Raw genomic sequence first — 25,095 nt, forward strand, 5'->3', positions numbered from 1 at the left:
TTGTGTTAGGTTTCTCATGATAGAGCAGGCTCCAGCCGACACACTCATGAAGGCAGCTTCTCAGCAGAAAGTCTCAAAGATAGTCTTTACGGGGGAAGAGCATACACAGCTTCATCGTTTGCTACCATAGCTTTGAGACAATAGTTGCTGCCGCTCTGTACAGAGGAGCGATGTGGGGAAGTGGTGGAGCTGGGATCGCTCTGCCTGTAGATCCCTGGCACTACTGAAGAATCCACGCCAGCTGTTTATACCAAAACTGTGCACAGACAGAAGCCCCAAAGCTCAACAAAAACAGAGGTCCCTGACTCCAGATTTTAGTTCAGCTTCTGACATAGCAGAATAACCTCAGAGCTGCTCCAGACTCACCTTTCCCTGCTGTCTAAAACCGAATTAGTTTACTATCAGACCACACAGTGCTACAAATTTCATTCAGATAAGGCATGGGCATACAATCTTGTTTCTGCTGAATTAGCCGAAGCACACAATACAGAGCTTGGGCCGACCGTAGGAGGCCAAATGAGTTTTGGTCCTGGATAAAAGCTGATTTTTGTTTTTCAAACAATCTGCAAAAGATTTTTGAAGATTTTCATGCTGGCAAAGCAAATTTATACTGGATTAGCACTTTGCCTTTTGTGCCCATAACAATTTCACCTGGTTCTAAAAGCCGTACAGCCAGATACACTGTATTACACAGCTGTGGCCTAAGCATATGTCAATACTGAGACTGCTGAGCAGTAAGGGATGCCTGATTCAGCATAACTACTGGAAATAGCAGAGATTGTAAATTAGTTCTTCCACAGAGCTGGGTGCTGCTGCAGCTGAACTGCCTCTATGACTGATGCTAGTCCATTTAGCTACCACCAGTATGTTTCCAGTGCACGGCAGTATGAACCATAAACATGCTCCACATTGCACCTAATTGCCTATGAACCCAGTAAAGATACTCCGGCTAGATCCCATCTGCCATGGAAAGGGGCTGCTAACCTGGCTCTGTGATACCTCAAAAATCCCGTATGACCGGAGCTGTTGCTCCAGAGGAGCAGTACAGAGGGTCCACAGTAATATGGAGAATTCAGCTCCTGTGTCTGTATCAGGCCTCTGGGAACTGCACCTCACTTGGTTGCTTCTGCAAACCCCTGCTCGGGTGTCAGGTGCTACAGCCAGAACTGAGCTTTAAAAGCATTTCGGCTCTGTGGGGCTTCCTGGAGTGAAGTGGCTCTTTGTCAGGGGAGTGCCATTCCTCCAGGGTAGCAGAGAATGCACCACGTTAATAAATCTTGTGCTTTGTTTGCACTACTGACTTACATTGTAAATTTGAGGTGTCAGATGCTGCAAAGCTCAGCAGTACACAAAAGATCTATTTAAAGTAGACCCTTCATAGGATCACACTTGTTTTCTCCCATAATGAATGAAGTTAAGACTCTCAGCCTGTCCAGTAGGTCATGTTAAAGGGGTGCTGATCTTTAGAGCATCATTAGTTCTATGTAGATAAAGCTTTTAAGGCTTATTTTACTGGTGGGCTACAAGTGCAAATGCAGAGCAAAAGCACCACGGCAAATGTGCATAGGAAACTGTAACACAAGCCATTCTGTAAATAGGCATATTTAGGTACCTCTCTGCTTTCACCCAGAATTGGACTAAGGACTTTGTAAACTTTCTTATCTTAATTACACTGTTATAAACTTGGAGCAGGTCCACTGACCTCCCTCATTATTGAGTTGACTAGTATGAGAGTCCTTCTGTGCTAGGGCTGCTCTGTGAAAGCTGGTGCATCCGGTCCCTAACACTCAATCCCCATGGTGACAAAATCAACCCCAGTCTTGAACTGCAGTAAGAAGTAGAAAACAAAATACGTGTGACCTCTTACATTGATAGCTCTCACTAATAACAGACAACAGACTGGCACAAAGGTTGCATATTTCTGTGTAAGGAAGAAACCAGATTATGATCCTCTTGGGATTGTAGAGCAGATGAAAATAGAAGCCTTAATCAACCAGGCAGTTTGTGAACTTGGTCTGTAGGGACACGTAAATACATTCAGCCAAAATCAAGCACTTAAACAAAAGCATTTCCTTCTCAAAGAAATTGAGAAAGCTGCAGACATTTTGCCCAGTGCTCTACAAAGTCAACCGATAGAAAGAATTTCTCACCGGGCTGAAATGATAGATGTATTAAACACCAGTTTTATTGAAAGCGTTTCTTTTCAGGCTGGGATCTGTGATGTGCCAGGTATCAGCTGCCATCACACAGGAAAGTGGCACCGTTTGTGATAACAGCAAGCAGAGACCCTGCTGCAAAGGGCATTTCCAGTCCACAGCTGCCCAATGCAACAGCGGAAAAAACTGCTGTGCAGTGCTAATGTATAGAAATGGGAGTGAGAAAGCAACTACGGAGCAGGTAGCAGGCAGGAGGTGTAAGAGGGCCCTGTGCTGCTAGAAAGGACACGCTTTGGCTGCAGCCGGCACTTTCCTTATCACAAGCTCGGATGCATCTGTTACGAGGGAATACACTGGCCAGCAGGCTCCCCCTCCGTCCATCACATGCTCACCCAGCCCAGCACAAAGATCTCCTTCATGAGGGGATAAGGAAACCGAGAGTTTTGGGAGAAGGACAGACGGCACATTGAGTAGGCAAGAAAGGACTTAGGAAGACGTCACGTGAAGCTTTTTCAGGTTAAAACAAATGTTCTTCAAGAATGACGTCCCTCGCTCTTCACCGCTGTTTGAAGAAGCTCTTTATGTCTTACCTTCCCGAATGGCTGTAAAGGGCACTCCCTCCTCTGCCTCCAGCCTGATCACTTTCAACGCCACCAACTGGCCGTTGATCCTGTCAGGTCAGAGTGGAAGGTCACACAAAACGCCTCAGTGCTCGGCATGACAACAACATTAACGGTCTCCTGGGGTGCTCCACGCTTACCCAAGCAAAATTTCTAGGGCTCACTGCCCCACCCAGGCCAAGCTCAGAAAGGAATTACGAGCCACCTCCATCTTGTCTTCATTAGCAGCGCAACGGGAGCCGGCCCGCCTGGCTGGAGTAGCACTGTTCCGCTGACCGGGTATTGCCAGAGCATGGCTTTGGGCAGTGTTCCCACTCTGCCCTCTCACAGCTTTCCTGCCCCTGCGTGATGGCAGCATGGCCTCACCCCCAATTTTTCCATCATGCAGGGATCCCTCATTTCAAGGAAAACCCTCGCTCCCTCCCTGGTGCAGCCAGTCAATCTCCTGGCATGCTGCTGCGGAGCAAAGTGTCTTTGTGGAGCATCCATGGCTGTAGTGGAGGAGTTCCCTGAAAAATTGGGATGGGGCTTTGCGAATATCCTAGTTAAAGGCAAAGCTGGACTTTTGATTTGCCTTTATCTTCCTGTAAGTACTCTGAATTCCCCAGCTTCAAGATCACTCTTATGGATTCCTGTAATGGGTGTTTTCAGCAGGCACTGGGAAGGCAATAACGGCACCGGTGGTCCTTGCTCACCTGCTGATCCCCTTGTACACAGTTGCACAGGATCCTTCACACAGCTTCTCTAGATGTACATAGGATGTGGCAGCTCCAAACGGGATGCCTTGTCTCTGCTTCATGAAGAAATTGGTATGTGTTTTAGGTTGCTGGGTAGAACAAGAAGCTACTAGCATGTCATTCAGTAATTAAACACTGATTCATGGCTGGAATAATCATGGGATGAAATATGTCCTGTCTGGTTCTATGGATGCTGCATACTCACCCATTTGAACCTCTCCACAACCTCCTGCTCCTGGAAAGGATCGGGGTTACCCCAAGGCCTCTGCGTCCTGCACCTCCAACTCTGGAGGGTGTGGAGCCGCGGGGACTGCAGAGAGGGTAGAGGAAGGGGTGTTCTGGTTACCTCCGACAGCTGGCACAGGAAAAGAAGGCAAACTATATCACTGGCAAACCACCATTTTACTGATGTGATTCTTTCCTTTCTCCTTGACTGCACTGGCTTTCAGCACTTCACATCATTTTCATCTCCCTCCCCACCAGTCTCCAGTACAGTTTCTCAGCTCCATCTGTAAGAGGAGCAACTGTCTGTATGTTCCTGTCATGGTAAATGGTAGCGCTCACTGAGAACACACAAAGAGGACACTTCTACCAGTATCATTCTAAATGCATGTTATTCTCTCTTACCCTTGATTTATTTGTCTCTAGATAGCAATCTGTTAGAGCAGGGACTAAAAACCAAATGCAGGAGTGAAATTTCAGGAAGTTTAAATTTATGTCGTCTTCTCCTCCTCAACCCACTGCCCCCCCCCCCCGCCATGTTGAGCCTTTCTTACCACTGTATAATTTACACAGCCTGTTAATTTGGCCCATACAGCATAACAGTGCCATAAACCATAAAACTATAAAAATAGTGGTAATGAATGGCAGGCAGCCTGCAAGCTCCTCCTGAGCAGCGACATTGGATGGGTGCCTGCATTATCATTTGACTCAAATATAACAGGATTTGTAATCTATGGCATGCTGCCTCCTCCAGAACTGTAGGTTGTTGGCTCCCTCCCTGTTTTACAATCCCTCATTGGCACAGAGCTCGCTGGAGTGCAATCTTCTCCCCGTTCACCACATCAAAGGCATTTATTGTCATCTAAGGCACGGAGTCCTCTTTCAGTAGCTTCACAAGCCTGAAGCTGCAAAGTTTGATGCTGTCTGGTTAGAAGCAAATGTGAACGTTTTGCACTCCCACAACAAGTGGAAGAACCCAGGCTTAACCTATCTCGATGCACAAGTATCACGGTGTGACATTAAATACCTCTGCTGTAGACACTGCTTCTGTGTGCTGAAGGCCTTGGATATGTTGGGAGCCCCTTCTCTCTGAACAGCAGCCGCAGCATCCTGGTCTGACAGCACTTATACACAACATGTCTCCCATGTTGTTGTCCTGATGCAGTTAAAATGTGTCTCTTTTTTTCTCCTTTGCTCCTCCTCATCCCGTCGTCTGTAATAACAGTTCATATGACTCGCATGAGGTCTCTGCCTCAAGCAGTTTTGTGATTTCTGCAGTTTTCCTTTGGAAGTCCAACAAGCAGGGATCCAAATTCACCCCTGGAGCAGCTCCATTGATTTCAGCTCATTTGGCACGTGCCCTCTAAAAACAGCCAAGATTTTTTCATAACTAAATGCGACGAGCGAGGGAAGGCAAGCAGTCGACTCAATGTGAGTGATAAGGCCAGCTTCAACTTTATTGTAAAACCCTACACATATTTATACACTAAGTTCTACCTTACGCATACTTGTCCCACAATCATTGGCTTAGCTCTAAAAATTACATTATCATATTCCTCCTACTTTCGGTTACTGCTACGTGGTCCGGGTTCCATCCTGTTTTTCTTATACTGTACTTTCTCAAAGTTGCTTATCTGCACAGAGCAAGGTCAGCATGACTTTCTTTTCTCCCTTGCCAGCATGACTCAAAATTTTCCCACCGCGGCCTAGTCTGGCTAACTTTCTCCAACAACTAAAGATGGAGAATTAAGCAATAAATCCAAACTTTCTGCTCGTACAAAGTTCTTTCAGTTAAGCAACTCTCCGTGTAATATGTTAGGTAATGAAGCGATAGGTTTCATACAGGAACAGACCTTTACTTCCCTCCATGTCTATAGCAGTTACTATTCTATATGCCGTTAGGCTTTAAGTTGAGCTATCTGAGCAGCATGGCCGAGTGGTGCTTGCTGCAGGAGCTGCACGTTGGCTCTCCTTGCTTTGGTATTTACGTTCTCAGCCATGATGTGGTGGCGATGTCAGCACAGGGAGCTGTCTGTCCCTGCTGGATCACTTGTCTAAGGGATGCGATGAGTTGTAGCTGATGTCTTGTCCACAGAGCAAACTGATGAATCCAGCCCAAAAGAGATTTCATCAATTACCGAGTAGGCAACGCACAGCAGACTTACGCTGGATGCGGACGGATAAAAGTCCCCTTCTTTCAGTTCCTCACGAGTGGGACTCGCTGTGCAGCTTCCTAGGACTAATACCCAACCCACGCTAGTGTGAAGGTGAAAGGGCTGAGAAAAATGCTGGCAAGGGGTGGGGGAGCAAGTGTGGTACTGTGGAATTTTTATGCTGACCCCTGTAGTCCTTCAGTTTTCATTTGAATGCATGATGTGAAATCTTCCCTTTGCTTCACTGTTTTGGTGTCTAAGAATAATGCTCTTTCCTTGAGCAAAAGGATTTTTTAAGCAAAAATGTACTGGGAAGGCAGGAACAATTTCTGCATCTCATTGCAACCAAACTACCCAGCCTTTGCATGGCAAGAAGCAGCTAACATACCTGGAAGGCTTGGTTTCTTTCACGTGATTTTCTTTTGCAGTCCTCAGTTAGCCATAATTTGCTAAATATCTATCATCGTGGACTTCAGTCTTCTATTTATTTTCCACATATTCTTCGAGCCATCAGAATGCAGCAGTAATTTGGATGTGCTGTCCAGGCATGAGAAAGGTTGTCTAGATGAACATACTCAGTAATAAACTGGTTATGCAAGCATAGTTTGCACATCTGTGCAAACAAAGTTTCTTATTCTGGAAAATATTTTTTATTGTTATGACCATATTTATACAAATGGAGTTTTAAAATATATTTAAGCATAAATAATACTTGCATTTTAAAGGAATGGAAAGATAAATGCACAAGAAGTAGTCAAAATAAAATTATACATTTTAATTCATCTGAAGATTATTATCTTAGGTAGAGTCTGTGTCAAGGAGTAGAGAGGAATTACTCTGTTACAAAGACAAATCATCCAACTTTTGCTAGTTAGCGAGAGCTGGTACATGAAGAAGGCATGGTAATAGCTGGTGGTTCTGGGTATTGAAAAAAAATAATGGGGTATTCATTTCAGTTAGCAGAGGAAACGCTGTAAGAGAAATGTTTAATACTTATCCTTAGAAAAGGTAAGAGTTTATAAAGGGGAGCCTGTCTTTGGAACCATAGTTTTTACAGGAAAGCTTCAGGCAATGTAAGAAATAGTTTACTCATTGCTGACATAACATAAAAAGTACTTTTTACAAAACTTGTTCGAGTAGAAACATATATATAGTATATATAAACACATATAGGTGTTATCTATGTCTCTATGTATCTATTTTAAACCTACTTTATAAAATTTATGCATGTATAAAAACACACATAAAATTTGTGTGCGCAATTTGTACATACACATGTATACATGTAGATACACATGTATACATGTAGATACACATGTATACATGTAGATACACACAGCTATTTAGAGAAGGCTGGTCCTGTGGGAAGGCTGGAGATCAGCGCATCGGAACCCTGCGGTGCCGGCCCGCTCCCGTTTAGACCAGCAGCTAAATTCAGAGGGCTTATGGGGCGGGAGAGGACGGCCGGGTACGTTGCCAGTTACCGATCGGGTTTCCTGTGTAGGTTATAGCTCCGGCCTTTATTTGTGCCTCCAGCATTTTAAAATGTATCTGCAGGTGCCTTTCCTGCACTCTTGGGGCCCACACCGAAATGTTGGCCTTGCACAACCACCGTCACCGCCCTCCCGTTCACTGCTCTAAACGTGCTGGAAACAGCAACGCCGGCCGAGCGGGTTTTCGGTTACTGCTGGAGACTGGAGGTGGCCGAGCCGGGCCGCTCCCTTCGCGCGGGTCTCGGCCTGTTTTGTCCCGGGCAGGGACCCGTCGGCGCGGGCGCCGGAGACCGCCCCCGGGCTGTGGCCTCTTTACCCAACGCCCCTGCGCGAGCGCGCGCGCCTCGACGCTGGGCTCCACCCCCTGCACGGCGGAGGCCCCGCCCCGCGCCCCCGCGTGAATCAGCTGATCTGCGCCCCGGGAGCCGGCGGCGAGACCGGCGGTCAGAGCGAGCGCGGCGCGGGGTGAGGCGGCTGTGGCGCGAGGGCGGGGGCGGCGGTGAGGAGGAGGGAGGGAGGGAGGGAGGGAGGTGTGGGGGCAGCGCGCGCCCGGCCGTGGGGAGGAGTGGAGCCTGGGTCACGTGGGGCGCCGACCTGCGCGGGGGTGTGTGTGTGTGTGCGGGGGGGGACGAGGACGTTCCCCTCGCCGCCCCCCAAGGGCTCCGCGCTTCCTCACCTCGCCAACGGCCTCTTAGCCGGTCCCCCCCCGCCGCTCGGCCCCTGCCTGGGACATCACCCCCCCGAGCCTCTCCCCTGGGAGCCGCTCTGGCAGGGCAGGTGCTGCCCTGGCTGCAGGGGCAACAGGTGGGGAAAGTTTGGGGGGTTATGAGGAGCGGCGGGGGAAATGGCTACCCTCGCCTGACGGGAAACGGGGAGCGCCGCGGTGCGGCGGGAACCTGGTTGGCCGAAGCGCCCCGGGCCGGCCCGCCGCGCTCCCTGCGCCGCCAACACCTGAGCTTTAGGAGGGGCGGGGGTGTGCTGATGTGCTGCACTGGTGATCAGGGAACAGGCCCCTTCTCACGCCGCGGCCGGCCTTGAGAAGCTGGGGGAGAGGCTAAAGAACAGCTCTGACTGAAGGTGCTGGCTGTCCAGCTCTTCTCGCTCTCTGAGAGGCTGGTGGAGCAGAGATGTTGAGACTTATTTCTGTAGGTTCCTAAAGGACTCCTCCCTTTTGATGAGTAGAGACCGCCTAAACATTAAATAGTATGCCCTTTATCTCCTTCCACTTTCGTTTCAAAGTCCTTTCTCTTTGCATGACTTGGTTGCTCAGCAGTAAATGCCGCTTCAACTTTCGGAGTCTATTGAGTGATAGTCCCAGCGTGGCTGCAATATCGTTTACAGATGACGTAGCATGCTGTCACTCTCGCAGACCTTCTTCCAGCACAAAAACACTTTGCTGAGACGGTGGGGAGCAACTAGAGTAGTCATAGATGATTGTTAGCTGATCTCTGCTGTCAAGACTGCTGTTGCAGTGCAGCGATTTATAAACACTGGCTATACTTACCATGTTGCAGTTTCTGTGGAGTTAACTGTTTTCAGAAGGGGAAGCACCTGAATGTGTGCTAAATTAAGAAGATGTAATTTCAAAAGAAAAAGAGGAGGAAGGGATATTCAGAAACTTTTGAGTCTCTTATGAGTTTGGTAAATTTTAAATTATTAATTATAGCAGATAGTTTTCAGCTGTGTTCTTTCAGCTGATACTAGTCCCTTTCCTTGTTGTGTTTTTTTTTTTTCCTGACTCCTTTACTGTTTTATCTTGTTTGCTACTGTCACTCATTCACTGGAACTGGCACTAAAAGCTTTGAGCCCTCATCTGAAGGGATTGCTGCTGTCTTTTAGTAGCAAGTTGTTTTGTTTTGCTCTGAGCAGATCCTAATCACACAATGTTAAAAACAGTGGCTGTACCTAGTCAGTGCTGACCAAAACACAAGGGCTTCATGAACTGGTAACGCATTATATGTGAACCACAGTTAGCAATAATAAATGATGATATATATGTAGACAAGACTAATGTTGACAACTCTATTTTGAATTAGGAAGCTTGGAGGTAACCTCCTTCAGAACCAGAGTAGATAATTTTGTGTAACTTGCAGCCTTGGTAGTGTAAGTTAACGCTAAATATGGTGCAACAAATTTATTAAAAATGTGTTTGTAAATATGTAAGTAAACATGTCTGAAAGTTGTAGAAGTGTTTGTAGTATTTATTAACTGTAGCAGGTAAATAAGCACATGAGGCTGATGGGAGTTCTAGTATTTCTGAAAGTCAGGGGCCTACCGGTTGTTCCTGTTCAGCATTGAATGTAAGATTACTTTTATACTTATGATGCTTATTACAAAGTGGTCAATGTCCAGTGAAGGACACAGTCCCATGGTATGAGAGTAATGTTTACTCCACATCATTCCCTGCCATAGCGGTTATTATGGTGTAGTAGTGTTTGTTTTCTGGAGAATTTGAATTAGCATTCTACTCTGTAAGTGGAAAGTATGACATCAGTGTCATGCTAGTGACCATCTGTCTATAACACAAATCCATTTCATAATTTGGCACTATTTGGCACTCTTTCCTTTTTTCCTCTTGTGGTGTTGAAACAAAAATGTAGAAAGTAAATGTATGTGCAGAGCAGTGCAGGTGCTGGTATCATACCGATCTTCCATACCATGAGAATGATGTATTGTGCCTGGCTGTTCACTTCTATGAACATTAAATCTAATAACAATTCAGGTAATCTTAGTGGAAAAGGAATAATGTATATGTAATGCTACAATGTAATATTATATAAATGTGAAATTAGGTGAAAATCAGCAAGGAAAATTGTATATTCCTATTGGGAAGAAGAAACTTTCTATTTATAAGTACTTAGTTTGTAGCTGTGACCAAGTGACTTGTATTTTGTATTAGCTGTGAAATGGGCATAATATTGTGCTGTCCTAGGAGTGAATGAAAACTTGCACTGAATTTGAAAATGTTTTTAAAATGTCTTAAAGATGTCTTGTAGTTTGACTATCATTTTCCCTAATATGCATAAATGCTTAGCAATGCAACCTTAAGTGTGATTTTGTAAAGAAAACAAAATGTATCACCACCATCATATTACTCTTAATTTCTAACCCACTGGTATTGCAGATTTCTTACTTAATAATTACACAAATCATTTTTCAATTGGGCCTTGAAGGGAGATCTTGCAAAACAGCTAATCAGATGCCTGGCTTTAACTTTGTTTTGTTATAATTGGAAGTTTTCCTGAGAATTACAGTAAATTTTTGTGCAGTTGAAGCTCATGAAAATGAAAGAAATTCTCTGACCCCTTAAAAAAAAATCCCTAAATTATAGAAGACAAGAATTTTAAGCCTCACTTCCCTGATCTTGAATAAGTATATACACGATGTTAATGATACAATTGGTGATACTTTGATGACTCCCATCATCAAAGCTCCCGTCTCTTCAACCAATTCACTGATCCATTGGATATTAATACGTGAAGCTATAGTTCTTCAGAGAAGTGCCAGCATTTTCAAGAAAGAGAATTGTAGGGTTAGGTGGTTTTGAGTAGGCTAAAAAAACCCCAAATGTACTCTGAGCAAGAACACATAACAAAGTTAGAAGTTCCAAAAATACGCTTCCATTTTCCTTTAATGTTTTATCAACACCTCTGTTATTGAAGTGTTGCATGACAGTTTCCTTATATTTGTGAGACTTCCTCTGTTAGTATTTTAAAAGTTAACTTTTACAGTTGTGGGTGAGTTTTTTCTTTTTTTTTTTTTTTTTTTTTTTTTCAGTTGAGGAAGGAGAGACAGAAGTGTCTTGAAAGCAGTATCTTTCTGGTGACAGGTGTGGCTTAGTGTGTATCCGTTCCTAGAAAGTATGCTCTGATTTTTTTTAGAGCAAGGTGCATATGACTTATCACAATACTATACTATCATATTAATTTGATTTCATATTTTCATGGCTCTTTATCTTTTTGTGATATGTTCTTTGCCAACCCTGAAGCCCAAATCACTATTTTTATTGTCCTGTGTTTGGAAAACTGAAAACGTTTGGTATGATGTGTGGCTGTTTCTGTCTATAAAGATCTGCTTGGTACTTCATTATTCAGAGCAGCCTAGTGAAAGCGTTGGGATTTGTGTTAGTTATTTCAATTATTTATCAACTTGATGATTACTATTTCCATGTGTGAATTGAAACTTCTGTATGCAATTTACAGGTTTGCATATATTGTCTCTTGTAATCAAGACTGGCCATATTTTATTTCTATTTTCTGTATATAAGAGCTTCAGACTACTTATTCTGGATCTTTTCTTGGAGATAAATTGTCTTAAAAGACCATTATATTAAATAATTTATTTTTTGGTTTTATTACAGTGGATATCGGACAGCAACTATAATAAAGCAAAAGGGTCTAAAGAATTTACGTATGAAGCTTATTTTACTTGGATAAATATGGTTGCATGCATGCATGTAATGTAACTAAAATTTTTAATACTTCATCTAGCAAGGCAGTAGATCAAGGAAGATTACAATTCTTTCAATATTCAATCAAACAGATTATAAGAAACAAAGGTTAACTGTAGCTGTGTTTTAGTATGAGAAAAGTAATACAAAGGTATCTTCATGAAGATGGAACGGTGTGAGGGTAAACTTGCAAAATTCAAAATCTGAAAGGATAAAAGCCTAAATAGAGCAGCCACTTTTTTCTCCTTGACTTCCGTGGCCTTATCATCTCCACAGATACTCTGCTACCAGTTTGCATGAAGAAATGTTTTGAACTCTTAATTGGCTTTCTGCATTTCTGCACAGGCTTTAATAGAACTGTACCTTTTAATGGTCATTTGTGCTTTGATTCAGGAATACAGTTATGAATTCAACTCTTAACCATTTTCTGCTCATACAAATCTGTTTGCCTTATAAATTTAGCTTGAGCATAGAATTCTATCTTATATTAGACTGGAAATCGATCAATTATCCTGCTTTGATGTTTCTTGAGTGGTATACTGAGAATTATAGAGAGAGATTGATGTTAATTTCTGCCTTTGAACTAGGTTTTGTTCAGGCTGTCCTTACAATAGACCTATTGTGAGATGAGTAGGTAGGACAAGTCTGGCTGTTTAGCCTTTGTCTGCCAACTCAGTGTGAGTGAACTGAATACTTCAACCATCCTAGTGTTGTGGAAGTGCTTATTTATTTAACATGGGATCTAAAGCTTTGCTTCTTTTTTAGGCTTAATATTATTTACAATTAAATAGCTGGTTTTTATGTTTTACAGTTTGTGGAAATTATATTGTTCCTTTTGAAAGAGGAATGATTTGGTGGTGATGGAGTGCTGCCACTGACAGATGGACTCACAGGAAAGAAGGTGAGAATGAGCAGCTAGGTGAAGCCACAGAGGCTCCCTGAAATATGCCAGCTCATGATCATCCTATAAAATTATTAAGTGCTGTCAGCATAATCTTTATGTAACTTACACTAAAGGGAAGAGGAAGAGTAACTTAGCTTTAGTTTCAGTTATGTCTGGAACACTCAACTTATTACAACAGCAACTTCTTTTTTAAGTTGATTGTTGAAACTTGTGGAGGGGTAGCCATAGGCTGGAAACTTGAAAGTAACATTCTCTGGTGAACAGTAAATCATATCTCTTACCTGCACCTGTGAATTTTGATTCTGGACCAATAGCCCTGCAGTAGACTATTCTTTTGCTCCTTGTTTCTTCCACTGAGATACCTGACAGAGGTCAGATGTTTTTGGGATGGAAAATTAGTGTCTTGTAATAAATCCTGGTATGTGACTGTCCAAATTTGTCTTACACTGTTCTCTGAAGACTTATTAAATGGATAAAAGCCCAAATATCAGGCTTTGGATTGAATTTAATGCCCAGTATGTTGATGAAAACTCTATTATCGAGTTGTGTTCTTTGGTGTGCTTTGCCCATCTGAGTGAAGTCCGTATTTTGATTTTTAGCTAAATGTCCGAACTATGATGTTGGATTTTTCTAACTTTTTTCCTGGCCTATGTATTACTTGATGGGTTCCTTTTAAATTTACTTCTAAACACGAGTCCTATGTATTTAAAATGCAAGATGCACTCTGCCTTTTAAGACTACGTATGTTGTTTGGATTAAATGACTTGCGTGAATTTTAGAAGAGTTCTTGACTGTCACCTTTTTGTTGATTTTTTTTTTTCTTTTTTTCTTTTTTCTGTTATGTGGAAAAAGAAGAGAGATTGGGGATGGGCACAGGAGCTAAGAGAGACATAATTCCATCTCTTAGTAATTCTTGAGTATTTCAGAGGCAGATTGTGCAAAGGTATTGTTCATCCTATGCACCACAACTAGCAAAATTTTTAGTTTAAAAAATCAGTAATCTGCATGAATAGCGCCTTATGGCTTTTGAATGTGCTACTTGCATAAGTTGTCCACAATATCAGACTAGCTTTTTCTGGGTTTGCTTCAGTATTGGAATACCTTTGGGTATTTGTGTCCTTTCTTCTAGACAAAGATGGCCACTTCATCAAAGCTCTTCTCGCTAGATTATATATTTAACTTCACAAATTCATGCAAAGCTGCAAGAACTGATTTATGTGGGGAGTAAATGACTTGATTGTTGGCAAATAAGGAGCTAAACCTACTTTTTCCTGCAGGGTGGATAACAATCTATTCTATATAAAGTTTTAAATGAATTTAAAGAAAACTCTTAATTTAATTTGAAATGCTGTCAGTCTATATGGATGTTTAAAATGACTTTTTGCGTTTGTTTAAATCAAGTGATTCCACAAATTGTTAAAACTGTGTGCTTGTTGTCAAAGTTCTGAGGAATTTCTTTCTGCTGAATGGGAGAAGTTGCTGACTGAGCATTCAAACCAGAGTGTGCTGAAGTGTTAAACCAGCTTTGGGTACTTCCAGTCACTCCTGCAAGCCCAGACACTTCCATTGTGTTTCAGGATTTCCCCCCCCCCCCCCCGCCCTTGGTTCGATTGATTTGAATGACTGGCTCATTTGAATCTGAGAAACTCATTAAGAATTAAAAGAGGGGAAAAAAGCCCAACCAAAAACTCATTTTTCTCTCTAAAGGTAGGAATGAAAGTATATAAAGGATGAGCTCTTATAGCTGTAATGTTTTGAAGACACTGTGAATGGGAGCAATTGGTTCACTTCAAAATCTGCACACAATACATCCTTTGCTTAATTACTTACTTTTAAAGCAAATGTTATTTGAGACATTTATGTGTATTTCCAGCATACTTTATGTTCTATGTAACTGATAAAAACATGGTTACAAGGCTGTTTTTCCTGCATTTTAATTTCCAAAAGCTGAATAATACAAAACATGAATAAAACCTAATAAACCAGAAATGTTCCTTCTGCTTTCTAACGCAGGAAGAGTTAATATTATAAATCTCACTGTTCAGATAGGAACAGAATTGCTTACATGTGGGTAGAACTGATGTAACTATCTCCCTCAGCATACAATGGCAGAATTGTGTATTAATTTGATCTCCTTGCTGTGAGCAACAAATACAATATATAATATAAAGGCTTTATCAGTTGTGAATAAATGTATCTTTAAGTTTACTAGTGACAAGATCAGCTGCTTTTCAGACAGTAAAGTACAAATGGAAAAGAAAGGTAATGATTTCAAAAAGAAGCTACTTGTTTTTCATTTAAATAACATTTAAATTAAGGTTACCAAATTGTAAATGAAATATGTTGACTTCCTGAAATTAAAACTAATGCCTGAACTACCAAGCCTTTCCTACATATGTGAAAAGCAAACTATGCATTACTGAACCACAAGCTGATTCTGTATTTCCTCCTATCTTTTTGTAGCTCAGAAGAGGCAGAAGGAGCCAAAGAGAGAGGCCTGGTCTATGTTTGGAAGGCTAGTTCCTGCTCTGTAACTCCAGAAAGGCTTCCAGGCCTCAGTGGAAAGACTGTATTACAGGCAGCCCTTGGAATACATCATGGGTTACTTCTAACAGAGGGTAATAAACATCTTCATTGTAAAGATTTGAGGCAATAATAAACTTTAGTTACAAGTTTTCTTCTTTTAAATTTTTTTTTTTCATTCTATCTGTGTCTCATACACAACTTTTAAACAGTTAGATTTTTAACTTTGCCGGTATTTCCTTCTTAGTTATAAGTTACTTAAAACTGTGTTGGAATAGAAATTATATGCATAATGTCTTCTTTCATACTCTCTTTTTTTTTTTTCTTTTAACAATGGCTCTGGATTTCCTGTTTGAACATGGTAATCTGAACCGTGTTAACTCAAAATGACATTTCTTGTGCTGTCTTTCATTCAAAAAAGACAGAACAGCAAGAGGTTCTCTGGATGTGTAAGAGCTTTAGTTTCTGTGTGCTTCTGGAAAAATGTGTAGCTAATAGATGCGTTAGAGCGAGTCTTGATTTGTGAGCAGTTTGGCACTGTGAATCAAAGTATTTCTAAAAGCCGGTCCCTTTAAGTGTTTGCATAGCTTTGTCCTTGTACTGGTCAATGGGCATACAGTTGTAAAGACTAAACTGGAAGTTCCTCCTTTGATTTTTCTCTGATGTTTTTGAAGGAAAGATTCCAGGTTACTGGTGAGCCTGCTATAAGCACCTCTCCTCTATTGGAGTTGCTATGGAGCTTCTGTGGTTTTTTTTAGAACATGTTTCTTTCATAATTAAAAGGACTTTTTACATGTGTGTTCATGCCCCATGAAGCATGTTGTTTGTGGATATGATTTACCATTTTTCTATCACTGTGAAAACAACTGTTCATTTTAAAAATAGATTTTGGTTTTTCTTTAGAATTAGCAAAGTAACTTGACTTGTCATTGCTGCAATCTCTTCAGGTAAAGGCAATGAAATTTTGGAAAGGCTGCAGTACAACATCAAACCAGTGGCAAGATACATTTACCTACCCCCCCACTTTCCACTGGAAGGACTGTAGGGTGGCAAACAGTACAGTCTAGAGATGCTAGATCTCTGTATGGAAAGATGAGCTCTGTACTTAGTCGTGCTCTTCAAGCATGGTTGTATGTCCTTAATATGTTGTATGTTCTTAAAGTAGAAAGGACCAATAAATACACTTATCTTGGGCATAGTAGAGTTTTTTGCAGAAAAGCATTACTTAGTTCAACAGTGCATGCACGCACAGGGTAACGTTAACAGTTAACATGAGGTATAGAACTTAACAGCAGCAATAGCAGAGAGCAACCAGCAGTCTTCATGTATCAATAGCCATAGTTTCGCTGAGCCTGGAGTAAGCTAAAAATTGGTATGTGTTTATCTGAATCTCTCTTCAAATTTTTGTATTGGTTTAACTTCATTAGACTCATGCTAGGGTTTTTTTCTGTTTGTTTGGTTTTTTGTTTTTTTTTCCTCCCAGGTGGAGAGGTCTACAGTTTTGGAAAACTGCCCTGGAGATCAGGACCAGAGGACTCATGTGCTAATAGTCCTGTCTTAGAAAATACTTTGCTTGGGCATCATGTTATTACAGTGGCAGCTGGCAGCTTCCATAACGGAGCTGTGACAGAAAGTGGCGTGGTGTACATGTGGGGGAACAATTCTGCTGGCCAGTGTGCAGTTGCTAATCAGCCATGTGTGCCAGAGCCACAACCCATCAGTATTTCTGATTCTGAAACCAGTCCTCTGTTATCAGTAAGGATTTTGCAGCTAGCCTGTGGAGAGGAACACACGCTGGCACTATCACTGAGCAGAGAGATATGGGCTTGGGGGAGTGGCTGCCAGCTCGGTCTCATAACAACAACTTTCCCAGTGACAAAGCCACAGAAGGTAGAGCACCTGGCAGGACGTGTTGTGCTCCAGATTGCTTGTGGAGCCTACCACAGCCTGGCGCTGGTACAATGTCTCCCTGTGCAAGAAATGAAGCCTATCCCAGAGAGATGCAATCATTGCAGTCAACTCCTCATTACCATGATGGACAAGGAAGATCATGTAATCATTTCAGATAGTCACTGTTGCCCACTGGGTGTAGCATTGTCTGATAACCAGCCAGAAAACCATGTCTTCTGTCCCTCAGTGGAGACCCTAGAAGGAAGAAGTGTAACAGGTAGCCAAAGTGAAGACTGTCAGAAACCACTTGTGGAAGAACATATGCTTGTTGCTTTAGAATCTGATGGAGCAAGTATGCTTTTCGGCAACGATGGACAGGAAGACAGTGGAATTTCTAGTCCTGGAAATATTCTGCTCCCAGACAAAAAAGAAGTGAAAGAGTACTTAATCAGTTTATCAGATCACTCATTAAATGAGGGCCTGGAGAAAAACAGCTGCACGGAACCTGAGCAGGTTGGTACCTAGTCACTAGCTCTTAATTTGCTACAACTCCTCTTGTATATGTGACATTGTTACTCTTTTCACAAATGAAAAATTCTGTTAGTTTAATGTATCTGTGGTGTTCCTGTAGTTTCAAAGTGTTATTTCTCTGTCATGGTTCTCAACTTTTAAGTGGAAGAGTTTTTCTCCTCCATCCTTGTTCAGTTGTAAACCTTTAACGTAAGAAGCCTTGACAGTGCTATAGTCTCTCCTCTTCGTGGTCCGCAGTACCAGAACCACATAAGCCAGTTTCCCATTCTCTAGCTGTTTTATGGTGCGTGGGTTTCCCATTTGTGTGGGGCAGTAAGCTGGTACTTGTCTAATTTGCCTTTAAGGTAGAACTTTCTTTTCTATGTGTGGAACAAATACCTCACAAATCCGACTAATTTCTCAATCAGTTAAAAATTCTAGATTGCAAGTAAGGACTGTAAAGGTAATGTTAAAGGGTTGACCAAAAGGCTTCTAATATTAATCATGTAGAGGTGGCATAAACTTAAAGGATGGGAACTATGTAAGTACTACTCTGTTTTGTGTGATATGGAAAATGGTTCGACAACACTGTTTTGATGCTATAGCAGAACAGTAAAGTAATAATTTCTTAATAAGCATCAGAAAATGCTTGATATGAAGGTTCAACAACTGTTCCCAGCTCCCTGCCAAAATACTACATTTTCCACTATTTTGAAAAAAATCTTATTTGGAGAGGGGGAGAAGAAGATACAACCCAAAAGCTATTAGACAGAAAACTAATCCAAAATCTTGCAATGCAGTCTGGCAGTACCTATGTAAGTACTGTCCTGCTGGATGGTTTATGGTAAAGGTAATGTTTGTAAGAAAAACTGCCACTCGGTGGCCCAATATGCAAAGTTCATAGCAGAATTCTGAAAATTTCTTTTGTTATGTCAAGTGGTGTGTAGATATCAATTTCTTAAATTTTTTTTTTATAATTACAGCAAGACATTTTTCACAATGGTTCTGGGGGATAAATTTCACAGTGCCTGATAAATAGTTGATTTTTGTTATCACCTCTGATTGAAAAAAAAAAAAATAGTAGTATTAAAATCAAACCAAACTGTCCAGTAACTTGGTGATTCAGCAAGTTAGATTTTTCTTATTCTGAGGGAAACTTATTTCAGAGAAATAAACATTGTGTGAACACAGTTGTCCTTCCTGTTGCTTTTTGCTAATACAAATGCATTCTAGCAGTTGTGGGCCTCTCAGACTCATGAGACAATGCCTGCCCTTAGGAAATGACTGAAACACGTAGTTTCAGGCTCCCTTTCTCAACTTCTTGTTCCTGGAATATTTCCAGAGTACTGTTTCCCTCGCACAGTTCCAGGAATAAACAAGCCTGGAACTGATCCACTGAATCTTAACACAATTGAGCACACATGTGAAGAGCAGAGATGAGGACTCTAATGTAATGTTTCAGCATTAGTAAAATCCTTTATTTTCCTACACAAACCGAGTTTGCTTTTCTGTATTGCTAGGCAAGCCTTTTATAATAAATAGGAATGAAGTACAAGCGCATAGGACCAATCCCAATCTTTAGCCTAATTTTTCACAAAAAAGAGAAGTCAAAGATTGTTTTCCTTCTGGCAGTATAAAATGAGCTATAATATTTATATTAATATTATTTCCCGCCATGTATTAGGTGGGAAAATGGCACTTTGCTGTCTTTGTTTTAACATTCAGACTGTTTGGCAAATACCATCTTGTGCATTATTTCTTATTTGGTGGGTAAATTGATTGCTATTATAGGTAATCATGTACTGGTACTAATAATTGCCTTCAGTCAGTTTGTCCCTAGTGTGATTTGATGATTATTAACTAAGCTTTATATGGATACAACAGTAGCATAAGGTGACACATAGCCCAGAATGGTCTTAAGATAGATCTTGCAAAATGAATCCATGAATTACTGTTTTCCTTTTAACATATTGAAGGGAGAACTTATCTCTCTGTAAATACAGCATGCTCACTGATGCACTTCAATTGGTGGCAAAGAAGTTGGTAATAAGCCTAAAATTAAATCCCTTTTTATATTTGTTTGCAAAGATCAATTTTTTTTTTGTATTTTAAAAAAAACAGACCCCCAGTCTCTTATGGATGAGCTACAAGACAAGTGCAACAGACAAAGCCCAGTCCATGTAGAAATGGTGTTTGGTCCTACCTTAAAAAATGTGATTCTGAGGAATAGATGTACACCTAAGTATAAAAAGCTTCCTCATAATGTCTTGTTCAGGATAGCACATAGTTTGAATAGTGAACGTGTATATCGTCATCCTACTGTTATGTGCTGTCTGGTATGATAGTCTTCCAATTTTTCTTTGGTTTTAGCCTTCTCAAGAAGAACAACTCGGTGCTTGTATCCCTGGCCCTCCAGGTACCAGCACATCTGCCTTGAACAGCTTGGTGGCCTCTTGTGCATCAGCAGTTGGTGTGAGAGTAGCTGCTACGTATGAAGCTGGAGCATTGTCTCTGAAGAAAGTAATGAACTTCTATGGCACACCTTCAAGTGAACCAGGATCTCAGTCTGGCGGCGGTTCCCCAGGGCCTGAAGCTCTGAAAGACAGTCGAGAAGAGCAGGTCAGACTGGAATCCATGCAGGGCAAGAAGAGTTCCAGTTTAGTAGATATTAGAGAGGAGGAATCTGAAGGAGGGAGTCGAAGACTTTCCCTGCCTGGCTTGTTGTCACAAGGTAAAAAAACATGTTGGAAAAACCAAGAGACTGGAAAAGTTATAATAATGTGGAGGTTTATAATTGAAAATAAAGCATATTTATTGAACATAAATCTAATCATCTACCAAAGGTGTTTATGAATTATAAACTGTATCTTAGGACTTGAAGGCAGTGGGGGAAGACTAGCAGATACTGCATGCTAAGAAAACCAAAAGCATAGTGGGTTTAGAGGTATTCTTTATTGGTAAAGTGAGGTAAAGCAGGCACATTGTAGTAGTCTGGGCATCCTATTGCAAAATTATGGCAAACTATCTTTCATATAGGTTGCACAGCAGATAAGAATCTATGTGGCCTGTAATCCCTACTGCACTGAGCTGGTTTTGAACCAGGGACCTAGAAATATTCCAGTTCCCACTGCCAAACTTCAAAGTTAATGACCTTCTTCCCTCATAGATTTTAGTGGTCTAAATTAGTGGTTAATTGCTCTGAATGGGTGGATACATGGTTTAGTTCTATATTGATCTTGGATCTGAGGGGAGATTTTAGGAAGTATTGAAATCTTTTGTTCACTGCAAGGATATATTTTCTTTCAAAACGTACTTTTTTTTAATGTATAGTTTGTTTTGGTTCATTTGCTTCAGTATAACTGTGTAGTTCTCATATGCCTGTTATCCTTTAATAGATGGTAAAAATTAGTTGGGATCTGTCTACTTTTAGCACATATGTTACTTCTGTGTATCAGTAACCTATCTTCTTGCATGTCAGCCTTTGCTCTCAATAAAGACCTCTTTAAGAAGTCTTGATCAGTTATCTCAAATGGCACTATACTGTGTAACACACAGTCTGAGTGATATATTTACCTAAAATGATGAGCAATTTTTCTATCTCTTGGCCTGTTTTCAGTTTCTCCTAGGCTATTACGGAAGGTAGGGCGGGCAAAAATGAGGACTGTAGCTCTGACTCCAACCTACAGTGGTGAGGCTGATGCTCTTTTACCCTCTCTAAGAACGGAGGTGTGGAGCTGGGGAAAGGGGAAGGAAGGACAGCTAGGACACGGCGATGTTCTGCCAAGGTGAGATTTCTTTGATAAATGTTTTTTAGCAGGTCACTAGGAAATCTTGACTTTTCAACTTTCTCAAATTTGGTCAGCTGCCTTGCATTGTGTTCTTGTCCTTTTGTGTTATGACCTAAGTTCCTCCAAGGAACGTGTTTTATGCTGTATTGTTACTGAATGTCAATCCGTTATGACTTTTCCCCTTGTAATCACTAGGAGCTTTGGCGATATTTTGACTTTGTCCAAACTGGGGTGGGGTTTATTATCAACTTTCGCCCTTCATGACCTTTTTCACTAAGCTGGTTTATTGCCAAAAGACTCCATGTATGTTTGTTTTCTCTAATTTGTTTTGGGGAAAAAATAAAACTTGGAATTTATTTTTGTCTTAAGAATACCTCTGATGATAATTTTTTTTTTTTTCTTCTCCCCCCGCCCCTCCCTGGCTTCTGGGGATTGACAGGCTTCAGCCACTATGTGTGAAAAGCCTAGATGGTAAAGAAGTGATTCATCTCTCTGCTGGTGGCCATCATTCCTTAGCACTCACTGCCAAATCCCAGGTACAAGTGATTGTTATCATTTATTGCTTATTTATGACATAATTGTCATGTTTGGTGTTTTCTATGTTTTTATTTCTTTTGCTTCTAAACTTTTGTTTCCGTTTGTGGGAGGCAACTTGGAAGCAGTGTGGAATTTTAATTCTATTTCTGCCAAAGTTATGCATGTACCGCCAACATTATGTTTAAAGATTGCAATGGCTTGATTTGGTGCATTCCATTTCTGAACGTGAGAAGACAATTTGAGAATACAGGAAGACAGGGCAAATTATGGAAGTGCTTCTTGGTACATGAATCTTATACCCTTGACTTGTGTGTGTTTGCACACTTGATGTGTTGTACTACTACAATTCAGCATGTGTCCCTGTATATAAACTTACCTTCTCATGTTTAGCTGTGTTTCTTACAGGTGTATTCATGGGGCAGTAATATCTCTGGCCAGCTTGGTCACTTGAACTCCCCAACAACAGTCCCTCGTCTCGCAAAGGTACTTTGTTTTCTGTTTTTTTTCTTCTTTCACTTTAGGGTCTTTTATTATACAAGTGAGTGCAAAGTAATTTCTAAAAACTGACCTTGTTTATGTATCTGTCTGCTATATGCTAATAGAGCCCTTGATTTCTTTAGCTTATACTGTGAATATGATCCTTACATTAGCTTGTGAAAATCTACCCAAGAAATCCTTTACACAGACTTCCACGGAGAAATGTGACTGGTTGTATCTTCTTATCAAATTTCACTTCTACCTCATATTTGGTTTCTCTGATATTGATGTTGCAGTGCTGAATCTTTCAAATACCTTGGAACACTGTTTTTATTCTAAACGTTCTTCTAGCATTTTTAGCTTTGCTAGACCATGGCCATATTTGTTGTTCAGTTCTGTATTTCCAGAGCTGTTTTGGCAGTGGGTTTTCTGTTTGTTTTGAACTTTTCATCACATTGAGTGAATAGCCAAATAATGGTTTTGGGTTAGACCAGACCCTTGCCTATGTTTTCTGGTGCTTGTCTTAGTGGAAAACTAACTGCAGTTTTCCTGCTTAGGCCTTATGCAAATTAATGTACAGCATGTTAACTGTCCCAAATTTATAGATTTCCCAGTTAATGTAGAGGGGAGAATAGTGTCCCAACTTTAATCAAGCTTACCTGATGCCCATTTAAAAATAAAACTGATTTATAATTTAAAGGCAAAAAATTTGCCATTAGAAAGAAGATTGGAAAAAGATAGTTTTCAGTATACGTGCAAGAAATTTGTTTGTTATGAGACATTGAGGTTGAAAAATTACCAGTTATTGCAATACTTTTTCTTGGCAGGTGTATTATGTGCATGTGTGGCTAGAAGAGTTAAGTACTCTCCTCTCCTTCCAGCTTCAGGTGATGATTTCTAAAGTCTCTTCCTTCCTTGTGAATTTCAGGTGTGTGGTGATGGTGTTTGGAGTACAGCAGCAGGACTAGATTATTCCCTCTTCTTAGCAGATGAGGAAGACTTCCAACCTGGATTATATTACAGTGGCCAGGAGACAACAACAGAAAATAATTTGTATGAAAATAGCAGTACTAAGAGTCCAGTTTTGTTACTATCCTGTAGTAAGGTGAGTGGTATTTCCTTTAAGTTAGTGCAAATCATACAGATGCTTTTTGGAAATAGCACAGTGCTGGTTGTTTAACTAGCTTTAAGGGTGCCAAGTCAAGTAACTGGTTCCTAGCAGTCAAATCGGGAGCATAGCTTATGGAGGGCTTAATTAGTATTGTTCTCTTCCCTGCCTCTTTCTTGGTCTTTGCTTCTGTTTGGGAGACAAGGAGGTGTTTCCAGTGTGTCTAAACCATTTCCTTCCATGTGCGTATGTTCCAGAAGTGCACCCTTATATTGTGCTCTGTTTTCACCACAGTCTTCATGTGTTTATTCTTCACTGCTATTGCTCTTCATTTTCCTGTTGTTTTTCAAGTGGCTGAGGGCACTGCCTGCTCTATTCCATTCTGCTTCCTATGCATCTTGTTTGTGAGTGGGCAGAAGGTCCGCCTGAGTTCTACACCATCTCCTTCCCTGTAAGGGGGAACTCATGCTGTAAAAGGGAGAACTGAGCAAAGGCACCAAAATGTGCATTTGCATGTTTATGGGAGAGAGGAGGTGCCCCTATGCAGTTTTCTTCATCAAGCTGAATCTCATACCTGCCTTGAAGTTGGCATGAGGTGGGGGAGTGTGTACTCTGACTGCACATCCTCTTCCAAGTTGTTTCTGTGATTTCAGACCAACCTGAGTTTAAGGTAACAAAAAGGAGATGGTGAGGGTAGAAAGCAGCTCTTTGTCTCAGGTCTTCGGGGTCTTGTTGCTACTTCCCTAGATTCAGCAGAATAGCAGTTGGAGAGAGGATTTGAGGAGGGATAGGGATTTAGACGCTGGGTTCATGCATATGCACGTGCATGTGTGTGCATGCATGTGCGCATATGTACGTGTGCGCAGACACACACACACACTTGTATTCCTTCTATATGATTGTTGCTAGCCATTCCCCTCCCTTCTCTCATAGGGTGACTTGTAGGCTCTTGCATATCAGAATTGGCCTGTGGGTTGCTTGTTGAACAGCTCTGGCTCAATGTTGCTAAGGAATCTTCTATTTAACAACAAAGGAAATAAAATTAGAGCTCAAACACTGAATTACTATGTGGTACTGCATGTGAACCAGAATTAGTGAGGAGCCACAATGCATCAGGGGCACTTGCGCTGACCTTAGAGAAGAATTTTGCTTCCAACTACTGTGGAAAGCAAATACCTGCTAATACCTACAGTAATACCACTTGTGGTGTTAGTGTAGTTATTAGTATTAGTCCGGTTTATTGATACTGTAATATTACTCTTATCAATAAATTGACATCTTTCAGGTCCAGAAAGGACTATAGTTCAGAGCACAGTCATAATATTAAAGCCTTGTTATTCTCACTTCCTAATTAATAGGAGAAATAGCTGATGTAATGATAGTATTTAGTATCAACATTGTTGATGTAAGCATGAAGTATATTGCAATTCTAAAAGTGACTGAATTTAAGGTCACTATCTCTTAAGCATGGAATGGTTGTGGGAGTCACCTTAAAAGATGGTCTATTTATTGTCTTTTAGGCTCTGT

At 41.2% G+C, this 25,095-nt stretch overlaps 2 protein-coding genes across 8 annotated transcripts in view; one reads left to right on the top strand and one right to left on the bottom strand.

Moving 5' to 3' along the window:
- The window catches only part of CDK15 (cyclin dependent kinase 15), a 38,795-nt gene extending 33,672 nt beyond the window's left edge, over window positions 1-5,123 (bottom strand). The window contains exons 1-4 of the mRNA XM_075153472.1: window positions 4,763-5,123; window positions 3,719-3,868; window positions 3,472-3,569; window positions 2,747-2,826 (exon numbers count right to left, since the gene is read on the bottom strand). Coding sequence (XP_075009573.1) covers window positions 2,747-2,826; window positions 3,472-3,569; window positions 3,719-3,868; window positions 4,763-4,882 — 448 coding nt within the window. The 5' untranslated portion in view covers window positions 4,883-5,123. The remainder of the gene's footprint in view (window positions 1-2,746; window positions 2,827-3,471; window positions 3,570-3,718; window positions 3,869-4,762) is intronic.
- Window positions 5,124-7,770: 2,647 nt separating this feature from the next.
- ALS2 (alsin Rho guanine nucleotide exchange factor ALS2) overlaps window positions 7,771-25,095 on the top strand; it is a 50,080-nt gene continuing 32,755 nt past the window's right edge. For all 7 annotated transcript variants that reach the window (XM_075153479.1, XM_075153476.1, XM_075153477.1 and 4 more), the window contains exons 1-9: window positions 7,771-7,846; window positions 12,643-12,732; window positions 15,199-15,353; window positions 16,742-17,661; window positions 20,029-20,389; window positions 21,275-21,443; window positions 21,886-21,982; window positions 22,389-22,466; window positions 23,389-23,565. In XM_075153479.1, coding sequence (XP_075009580.1) covers window positions 12,713-12,732; window positions 15,199-15,353; window positions 16,742-17,661; window positions 20,029-20,389; window positions 21,275-21,443; window positions 21,886-21,982; window positions 22,389-22,466; window positions 23,389-23,565 — 1,977 coding nt within the window. In that variant the 5' untranslated portion in view covers window positions 7,771-7,846; window positions 12,643-12,712. The remainder of the gene's footprint in view (window positions 7,847-12,642; window positions 12,733-15,198; window positions 15,354-16,741; window positions 17,662-20,028; window positions 20,390-21,274; window positions 21,444-21,885; window positions 21,983-22,388; window positions 22,467-23,388; window positions 23,566-25,095) is intronic.

Source organism: Calonectris borealis, chromosome 6 (assembly GCF_964195595.1).
Source record: "Calonectris borealis chromosome 6, bCalBor7.hap1.2, whole genome shotgun sequence".
Classification (NCBI taxonomy): Eukaryota; Metazoa; Chordata; class Aves; order Procellariiformes; family Procellariidae; genus Calonectris; species Calonectris borealis.